Source organism: Vombatus ursinus, unplaced genomic scaffold (assembly GCF_900497805.2).
Source record: "Vombatus ursinus unplaced genomic scaffold, bare-nosed wombat genome assembly UNPS02015255.1, whole genome shotgun sequence".
NCBI lineage: Eukaryota > Metazoa > Chordata > Mammalia > Diprotodontia > Vombatidae > Vombatus > Vombatus ursinus.
In genome coordinates, this window is record NW_020955033.1 from 13706446 (window position 1) to 13717414 (window position 10969).

At 40.1% G+C, this 10969-nt stretch overlaps 1 protein-coding gene across 1 annotated transcript; it reads right to left on the bottom strand.

Moving 5' to 3' along the window:
* Positions 1-1459: 1459 nt before the first annotated feature.
* Positions 1460-8508, bottom strand: LOC114031912 (transthyretin). The gene is made up of 4 exons (XM_027847114.1): positions 8367-8508; positions 6681-6817; positions 4295-4430; positions 1460-1729 (listed from the first exon to the last, which is right to left on the bottom strand). Exons 1-4 carry the CDS (start codon positions 8433-8435, stop codon positions 1622-1624), a joined length of 450 nt encoding a protein of 149 aa, XP_027702915.1. The 5' UTR covers positions 8436-8508; the 3' UTR covers positions 1460-1621.
* Positions 8509-10969: the final 2461 nt, after the last annotated feature.

Here is a 10969-nt window from a genome sequence, read left to right on the forward strand (position 1 = left end):
CCACCTCCCCCATACCTGGAATGCATTTCTTCCTTTCCTCCACATCATAGGGCCTCTCTCTTACTTTAAGATGCAGCTCAGGCACCATCTTCTGCATGAAGCCTTTCCTGATCTTCCTCAACTTTTAGTGCCCTCCCTCCTAACTACTTTGTATTTAAGTATTTTGTGTATATTTGCACTTGTTAACTTTATACTGTACATAGTTTTATATGTGCTTCTGTCCTACCCATTAGAATATAAGCTCATTTTGAGTAGGGACTGTTTTATTCTTTGCACATGTATCCCCAGGTCCCAGTACAGTGATGGGCATATAGTAGATTGATTGATCGACAGGAGTAAGGGGTCACTGATTTATATCAGAGCTGCCAGAATCACAAGAGAGTCTCCCTTAGTCCTGCCACTACTATAGCAGGAAGGGCTGGAGCTGGGACTTACTCTGTAGCTCCCTTTCTGTGGCATTTGGGAACCACTTGCAAGAGGGAAGTCTTGGTTGAAGGAATCGCATGGGCTAGTGATCATCTGTACAGTGGTTTGGTGCTGAGGCAATTGACCTGCTATATAAAAAGTTGTTCCCAACAACACCAGTGAAGCCTAGAGGTAGATAAGGCATCACCTGCAGGCAGTAAGATGATTTAGAGGCAGATAAAGGAACAATGGCCTATCAGACGCAGGGAACCTGTGGCCTCAAGGCCATATGTGGTGCTCTAGGTCCTCAAGTGTGGCCCTTTGACTGAATCCAAACTTCACAGAACAAATCCCCTTAATAAAAGGATTTGTTCTGCAAAATTTGAACTCCATCAAAAGACACCACCCAAGGACCTAGAAGGCCACATGTGGCCTCGAGGCCACACATTCCCCACCCCTGACTAGGCTACCTTAAAGAAGACTCACTTATGAATACTTTTTCTAAAGGCTTGTGGAAAACTGGAAGTTTCTTCAACTTCCGATTTGTTACTGTGAGTTTACAGATGGCTCAGTAAAAATGAACTGAGCTGGAAGTGGAAGGTGGTAGAGTAGTTATTTCCGAATTCTTTTTGTTATGTTATGTTATGTCCTGGAAAATGTTGGTAATTGGGATTTCCCCCAAAGCTCCAGCCAGGGAATTTCCAGGTTTTCTTTTTTTTTTCCTGTAATAATGATAATAACTACTCACATTTTTATTGTGAGCTATTTAATTGAGCATTTTTCCCCCACAAGAACCCTTCAAGGTTAGTCATGTAAGTATTAGAATCCTCCTTGAAGACATGAAGACACCGAGGACTAGAGAAGTGAAGAGATTTGCCCAAGGTCATGGGGCTAAAAGGAGATAGAGTTCAAACTCAAACCTATGACTTCTAAGTCCAAGCTCAGTGCTTTTTACACTCTCGAACACTGCCTTCCCTGTTCTGGTGAGCTCAGGATCCTTTAGGGGAACTATTGTGGATACAGAAAAAGGAATCAAAATGCAGGAAACAGGAAGTGCTTTAGCAGGAATGGTTTATTGACTCTGCCCAAGTTAATAACAAAGTGAAAACGCTGCTTTGTGGAAAAATGTGATACTATTAGCTCCATAAAAGGTGGTCCTTTCTCCCCTGCCGAACCTCTATTAATGGCTGTTGCCACAGAGAAAAATGACATTTGTTTACTCCTTTGGGTTGCTGACTATAGCTGTGGTTGAAAAGGAGTATGGACTCAGTTGGGCAGCAATGGTATAATGACGATGACCAGCATCATTGGCGGTGAACACCACCTGGAAGGCAAAGGAACCATCATTAGAATTAGTGCCTGGAGAGTGAAGAATATGGAGAATCAATTAAAAATTTCTGTGGCAGGAACTTTCAGGCAGGTTTCCTCTTCCCTCATAATTTGCTCACTCTTTTACAATATGAGAAATTTTCCTAACAAGAAGAGCAGTGCTAGAAAATGAAATGAAGTAGTGAAGGTCCTGTCTATAGAGTTTGTGAAGGAGAAAGTGGGGGAAGGGGGGAGAAAAACTCCATTGCTGGATGTGTTATGGATTCATGTTGCAAGTATGAGCTGGATAATGGGGCCTCTGAGGTCCTTTCTAATTCTGCCATTCTGTGATTGCTAGACAAATTCCCTGGGTGGGCTGGCTTTTGCAGAAAGGGGTGGTATCATTTTTTTTTTGTTAAAAGTTTGGAAGGGTTTGAACAAGGAATGGAAATCCAAATATTTTATTGACTCAAGCTACTGACCTTATGTTCCCTCCTTGGAGAAAAGGAAAACAGTTCCTCCCCAATACAAAGAAGAAAAAAAAGAGACGTAGTCTTTGTTTTCAAGGACTTTGTAGTTTACTATATATTAATACTAATAAAACTTAGAATTAAATAAGTGTCTTTATCTGTTCTCTCCTCTCCTGCCCCCAACTTTCTCTTTAGTAGAGATGTGGAAGAAGCCTATTTTAGACATGGGGACTACTGTGGGCACAAATGAATAGAGACAGAAGACTACAGGGGGTGGCACAATGCGATTTGGATGGGAAGAGGGTGAAATAAAGCTGGAAAAGTAGCATGGAACCAGACTTGGGAGGTCTTTGAATGCCAGAATCAGAAGTTTTTATTTTATCCCATATTCAGAAGGGAGTCACCAAAGGCTTTTAAGGTAGAAAGAAAAGTCTCATAGTCAAGACAATGCCTCAGGAAGATTATCTTTTCAGATATATGAAGGATGTATTAGAGAGGAGAGAGACTAATGGCTGGAAGACCACCTGGGATGTTATAACAATAATCCAGAGTCCCAAAGTAGGGCAGTGACTGTGGCAATGGAAAAGAGGAGACAAATATAAGAGAATGCAGATGGAGGAGGAGGAATGGGGAATGGTGAGAGAGGAAAAAAGAGTCAAATATGACTCTGAACATTGGGGCCTGGGTGAGAAATTTTAGAAGGCTTCCTCAGTAGAAGTAGGAAAAATGGAAGAGGGAGACAGGTTTACAGGAGAGGATGATGAGTTCCATTTTGCCCATGTTGACTTAGAGGTGTCCAGGTGGAGATATCCAGCAAGAAGTTGGAGAGTTAGGTCTGGAATTTAGGGAAGATATTGGAGCTAGATGTGCCAATTTGGAAGTTTGTTAGATGGGATATCAGGATAAAGAGAAAGGTTTTATGTTCTTTGTTTTTAAGGATAGTGGAGATCTAAGCATGTTTAGAGGCAAACAGGAAGAAGTCAACAGAGAGGAAGCAAATGGAGATGAAAGAAAGTGTGGGGCTAGTTGCTTTCAGAAGACAGGAGACGTGACCAAGGCTGAGGTGGAAGAGGGCTAACCTTTGCAAGGGAGACTATCACTTCATCTTCTCAGACTGAAGGGAAGAAAATGAGATTTTGAGGTTTAGAGGGAGGGAGACAAAGGAACACATGATAGAGTCCATCAATCTTTTGCATGAAGTGAAAGGCAAGGCTATTTGTTGAAGGTGAAGGAGATTGTATGGCATTGGAAACTTGAGGAGAGATCAGAAGGATGGAAAGAGCCTCTCTAGGGAGCAATAATATCAATATGATCTTTTTTAAAGGATCAGTGTACCTCTGTGAGGGTCTAGCTGAAGAATAAGAATTTGTTGCAGAGGCAGTCAAGATTTTTTGCAGCTTTTCGTGTATAATTTTGAAATCCAGCACTTTCAAATCTTATTTAACCTTGACCAAGACAGTGTAGGAATTTCTTCATGGGGACAAAGGAGACAGGAAGGAGAAGAAAGAGAGGAAGGAGAAGAAGTGAGAGAAACCTTTCGTAAATTAGTTCTCTAGTAGCTTTGCAGACAAAGGACAAGGGAGCTTTGGGAACAAGGGTGCTGGTAGTCTTATAACCAACTACTCTATGCACTGCTGAGGGGGGTGGACCTTGCACTACTTTTATAACTGGTTTTTGTTATCAAACTGAAGAACAAATATTTATTACACACACAAAAACTGTGATATTGAATAGAAAGCAAAAACATCTTAGGTGCCACTGACTGCTACAAATAAGAAATAGAAATTCTGAAATCAAATACATCTGAACCAAGGTAAAATAATGCAATTCTGCTTGGTCGTTAGTTAGTCAAAATTTTATTTCTCATGACAACTCCATCAGAGGACCCAAACTAGGGTTGTCTCACTGACTCAAGAAAATACTTCATGGGCCTGACTGACTTTAGGGTAAATTTGGTAGTTTCTAGACATTAGTTTTCAAAGGTGAACCACAAATGGACTCTTGCATTTTTCTTTCCCTAGATGAACTCAGAAGTATATTAGTGTATACATAGTACTTTACCCTTTATCACCTGAATCAAAAAGAGAAACCCAGGATTCCATTATACTCACATCTGCATACTCATGGAATGGGGAAACACCAAGGGCTTTCCAATAGGAGATGGTGTCAAATTCCACTTTGTATAAACCCTCTCCAAATTTGTCATCACTTGTGAGTTCATGGATCTCTCCATTGTCATTGGTTTTCCTGGACAATGTAAAAGTGAATGTTAAATAGTGTGTGGCTCTATAGGCATCAAGGAAATAATTAGCAAGATGACACTAACACTGGTAAAATAGAATTATGTACATAATATAACCCAAACTACATTTCTGCTATTTAATTTCAGTCACTTCACTGGGGTTGTTTCAATAAGGGCACCAGATGTTTATGAGGCGTATAACGAAAAAAAAACCCTCATTATTTCTAGTCTAGAATATTATTTTCCTTTGTGTTGGAGGTGGAGAAAATATTCATGCATATTCATGCAGGAGTCCCCAGTGCTTTGCAGAGGAGTAAGTGCTTAATCAATGTTTGTTGGATAGCATTATATAAAGTGAGCAGGTTGGATTAGAGGATCTCTGAGGCCCCTTCTAACTCTAAATCCTATGAGATGAATTGAGTAATTCAGTCTCCAAATGTGGTTCTCACACTGAGATTGCATTTTCCTCTCACATGCATGAGTTTTTTTTACAGTTCAGGGAGATTTAGATGTGCAAGGAGACACCTAAGGTACAAAAAAAAAGACAGGAAGCTTATCCCTTTATTTGCTTAGTCTCCACAGTTACTGATCTACAAATGGATTTTGTCTAGTTTTTGTTGTTTCCTAAAGGTAAAGTTCAGGATGAAGCCAATAACATCACATGGGCAAAGGATTCAAAGGTTGCAAGAAACAGAGGGACATGGAAAGTGGCTGTGTTCTTGATAGCTTTGCACCTTCTTTTTAGTCCTGTCTTTGATTGTTTTAATCTTTCTTCTAATATAGAAAGAATAACTCAAATTGGATGGATTATTTTCTTTTCCTTGACAAGTCATTTTCGTACCAAGCATCTGAATTCTCTGTTGTTAGAATGGCATCACCTGCTTAGAATACTCTATTGGCCTACTTTTCAAGTTCTACTTGGCATTTGTGTAGACAAAAATGAACAGACAAATACAAATTCAATTAAAATCCCCTCAAGAAAATAGACTTTCTAATGATGGGTGAAGAATCATAATGTGGCTATTACAGATTCAATTAAATCACAAAAGTACTCCTTCCAAGAGGCTTAAATACTAAACAGCTTCTCTTCTTCCATTTGGTTCTGTAAGGCTAGGTTGGCTGCTCTGTCTTTGGACAGAGGTTTATTTAGGTTTATTAATAGGTGCAGTGATTTCTGTGAAAAGTTTCAAGGGTAGGGATGCCTTGGTGAGCGGGATTTAGAACTCACTTTTATATTGAATGGCAGGTGTTACCTGGCAGTGGATTATAGAATCATAGATTCAGAGCTGGAAGGGATCTTAGAGGTCATTGAATCCAATCCCCTCATTTTACAGATGAGTAAACTGAAGTCCAGAGAGATTAAGTGATTGCCCAGGAACACATATTTACCTAGGTCTCAGGTGGGATTTGAGCCTGTGTCTCTAACAGGTTTTTGAGGTATCTAATCGAGCACTAGCCTGAGAGTTGAGACTTGAAATTTAGTTCCAGCTCAGCTGCTTACTAGCGGTATGAGCTTGAATAAGAAATTTCATCTCTCTGGGTCTTATCTGCAAAATGAGGATTAAAAACATTTACATAACCTACCTCCAAAGATGGCTATGAGTAGTAAAAAAAGATAATGTCTATAAATCTTTTTGTGAAGTATAAAGAACTCTATGGAAATCTGGGATTTCATGAACATGGATACTCCCTCCACTGATTTAAATCACAATTCTTTTATGCCTGAGTAATGGACTTCGTGAGACATTTGTGGCAATCTTCTGATGATCTTTCTATATAGGATTTACAATTTTTGAGGGCAGGGATTATTTCATCTTTGTGGCCCAGTGCCTAGTAGTCTTGGTATACTAGATGCTTAATAAATATTTGTTCATTGATTGAACCCCTGTGAAATGACCTAGGCTGGTCTTCAGATGACAGGCATATAATACAGTCCATCACTGGACCTGAACTAATAGCCTCTCCAGCTTGGTGGGACCTTCTGGAACTTTGTTGTCTGCTGACAATATGATTGGGGAACCCAGGATTGACTCCGTACTAAAAAAAATGAGCAAGCATTTGTCCCAAAGTGATGCCTCTGTCCCCTTTACAAATGTTTGCTGTTAGATACGGGATGATAGCATTTTCTTTCCCTATGTGAATGTCTCACTCTCTGACAAATGGTAGAGAAGCAACTGGAAAAATTAACAACCAGAGTCCACATCTATATAATGGATGTAAATCATTTTTGCAAAAAGTAGGTGCTTGTCACTTACCCAGCTGCAAAGAGCTCCCAAGTTTGCGCTTCAGTTTTTTTGAACACTTTCACATCCACATTGGCTGCTGGTCTTCCTCGGACTGCATCAAGAACTTTAACCATCAGAGGGCACTTGGAATCGTCACCTCCATGGACCTGTAGAATGCAACAGAAAAACTCAGTGCGGGGGTTGGAAACCTGAAGTGAGATAGGCAAATGTATGCTTTCCTACTTCTTAGTAGTACCTAAAATGAGCTTTGAGTCCCATTGGAAGGCTGTTTCTCATGTATGACCAGCTTTTGCCCTGGGCTGTCTTGCTGCTGCAGCAGTACCTACAAAGCTCTTAGAGATGCTGAACAAATCAAGCCCATTCATCTAGATTGCATTCCTAGTCAAACCTGTGGTAGGAGTTGCCCCAGAAAGTATTGGATAATTTAATTATTTAATGGGGCACCTGGGTGGTGTAATGGATATTAATGGACTTGAAGCAGGGAAGCCCTGAGTTTGAATCCCACCTCAAACACTTACTAGTTGTGTGACCCTAGGCAAGTCACTTAATTGCTCCCAGCCTCAGTTTCCTCATCTGTACAATGGGTATCATACTGGCACCGACCTCACAGAATTGTTACAAGGATCAAATGAGATAACATAAGTAAAGAGCTGTGTAAACATTAAAGTGCCATGTAGGTGATGATGATGATGATGATGGTGATGACAATAATGATGCCTTCATAGTAACTTTAGAATTAATGGCATGTACTTTTTAAACATTGGATAATGATAGCTAAGACTTATAAGTTTTGAAAAGCATTTTACATATGTCATCTCATTTGATCCTCATAATAACACATAAAGTAGGTGTTACTGTTAGCTCCATTTTACAGATAAGGAAATTGAGGACAAATGAGGTTAAGTGACTTACCCAGGGTCACATAGCTAGGGTCTGAGGCAGGGTATGAACTCAGGTCTCCACAGTATGCAACCCTCCTTCTCAGGTAATTTTTTACAGTAGATGAAAGAATTAGGTAAGTATATGATTGAAACTTTATCCCTTCCAAATCAAGAATCTTCTAAGGTTCAATAAGTATATCACAGAATCACAAAATCTCCAAGTTGGAAGCAAACTTAGGGGCCATGAAAACCTGTACTTGAGTGAGACTCCCTTCTACAACATACCTGACGAGGGTCATCTAGGATTTACTTAAAGACTCCAGAGAGACGGAGTCCCCTCCAGCTTAAGGCAGCTCAGTCCACTTTGGGACAGCTTTAAGTTTTTAGAAGTTCTATTGCCTTCTGGGCCAGGGAGATATGTTATGTAGGCAAAGGATTGCAGTATAGTCTCATCTACATTTGTTCTCCATGCAGAAATTTCACAAAGGCCAGGTCCCCTGGAAAACTAGCATTCATTCCACTCCTATTTCCATTATTCATTGGCAATTACTGAGGCACCAACTGCTGTAAGAAGCAGTAAGAACACAGCAGAGAATATTAACTCCCTGCTCAATTCAATTGACGTTTGATGGAACTTAACCCTCTCTGGGGATTACTTCAATTTAATTGCATTTTAAAAGATTTAAAAGATTAAAAGGCCATTAATTATAAAAATGTTAAAAAGTAACTTAGCCAGAAGTTACCATTTTTACCTTGTCCACTGTGGATATGAGAGGCTTACCACAAAAGGATGACTTTCAGTAACCAAACTCACCTCAGGTGCAGCCTCAGACACAAACACCAGTCCAGCAAGGCAAAGGAACAGCAGGGAATGAAAAGCCATTTTGCTGGTAAGGAACAAATCTCTGTGCCAGCTTCTCCCAGCTTGGGGCTTTTATACCCCAGTCCTTTGCGTTAAGCTGCTTATCCTTGCCTAAAGGACCTCAAATCTGCTGATTCTGATTATTTACCTAGTCAACAGTAAGGGAATAAGTAACTCACTCAAATATGAACCTTGTCTGGAGAGATTAGGCTGTCAGAACATTCTCTCTGTGGAAAATTGCTAGGATTCATTTTCTTGTAATAAAAGAATCCATTTTCATTGGAATGCCATTGGAGATTGGATTATATCAGAATTATTGGATTATATTGGAATACCATTGGATAAATAACATTGGATATTTTTGTGTGGAATATCATTCTTAGCAGATTAAAAGACTCAAAGGGTTTAGAGTTGGAAGGGAATCTGTAGATCATCAAGTTGAGCTTTTTCATGTAACAGAAGAGGAAACTGAGGCCAAGGAAGGCTTGGCCAAGGTTATACAGGTAATAAGCAGCATAGTTACTACTGTAACTGTAACCTAGGATTCAAACCCAAGACGATTCAGATACATAAACTGTGCAACCCTAGGCAGGTCACTTAAGTTTTCTGTGCCTCATTTTCCTCATCAGTAAAACGATGGGCTTGGACTTGATGATCTCTGAGTTTTCTTTTATCTTTAACTGTGTGATCCTGTGATTCCATGACCTCTAACTTCATACTCAAGGCTCCTGCTCTTAGATCATGGTCTTGGTTTGTTCCTTTTATAGCCCCTGTCTATTCCCGTGTTTCTCTCGCTCTGTTCATTTTAGTACGAAGATGGAATCTACAGATGAATTTTTTCCCCTTCAACCACAGTGTTCATCTCTCTATGCTAAAATGGACTGCATTAAAACACATCACATGCCTTGATATATGATGATGAGCCTGCAGAGAAACCCACCCCACCTTCCTATGACAGCGTCTGAATGTAAAAAAGGTTTAGTTTTAGCCAAACTATTTCACCAGAATGCTTTGCATTGTCTGCATTTTCTCTCTGAATTTTTTGTACTTCCCACACAAAGACTACCTAAGGCCAAGGTAAAATGTCTCATGCCTCACAAGGATTGGTAAGAATGAGCAGCTGAGGCAGCCAGAGCCAGTGACCATCCAGCATCTTCTCTTCCCGGGCACACTCAGCCCTAGCCTGACCACCTGCCTTCTGTCAGAATCAGAATTGCAGGGGTGTGATCAGACAGCTGTTAGAACTGGAGGCAGTGATTACCATAACATTATATTCATCCTGACAGCCTTGCAAGCCCAGGAATTGAAATCATCTGATAGCATTTATCAAGTGCCAACCCATGTGTGATGCTGTTTTAAGTGCTATACTGAGTAACTGAGAGAGAGCTTGTCCCCAGTGGAGACACTGACATAGGCAAATATTGTAGAGGACACAGAGCAGAAGAAAAATACTAAACAAATATTTGACCAGGGGATGGACATTTTGGAGCCAGTCCATTGTTAAATTTTCTATGTGAGCAGTTACACCTCAGATATTGGCAAGAGCTTGGTTTATTATTTTGTTGATTGTCCAGACTTAAGAAAGTATTAACAATGCAAATCCAACTTGGAAGTGTGTATGCATATATTCCCTCCTCCTCCCAATTGCTTTTTACAGGCAGCTAGGTAGCATAATGAATAGAGTGCTGGGCCTGGAGTCAGGAAGACCTGAGTTCAAATTCAGCCTCAGATACTTCCTAGCTGTGTGACCCTGGGCAAGTCACTTAACTTCTGTCTGCCTCAGTTTCTTCAACTATAAAATAGGGATCATAATAACACCTCCCACACAGGGTTGTTGTGAGGATCAAATGAGAAGACATTTGTAAAAGCTTAGCATAGTGTGGCACTACATAAATGCCTTTTCCTTTCCCTTTCCCCTCTCTAAAGCTGGTTATTAAACATTTATGAACACATCCCTATATAGCTCTATAAACATTATTTGAATACAGTAGTAGAAGAATCAGGAAATGGAATCATCACTAGACTGCAGGCTAATTATATAATAACAGTAGTAATAATAACCAGCATTTATATAGCACTTTAAGGATTGCAAAGTTCATTACATCCATTTCTCATATGAGCCTTACAATACCCCTGGGTAAGAGCCATCAGAAGCCCAAAGTCCAATAAGGGGAGGCCTCGAGGAAGTCCTCATCTTTCCTCTGATCTGCGGAGAATTATCATACAAATGGAGGTGGAAGAGAACTCAGAGGCACAACCTAAGTTCAATCACCTAGTTATACTCCCTCATTTTACAAATAAGGAAACTAGGGTTCACAGAGACCACATGGATAGAATGTAACAGAGCCAGTGATCAAAACTATGTCCTTTGACGCAGACTCCATCATTCTAGAAAGAGTCAAAGATGGGGAAAACTAAGCAGTTCTACCAAATTTGTGCTTAGTTTGGGTCGATGATAGTATATTCAGTTTGAGATGGTTTGGCGATAGAGTATTAAATGGAGTATTATTCAAGATAAACGAATCTGCCTGTAATCTGCATGTGACTAGTGAAAT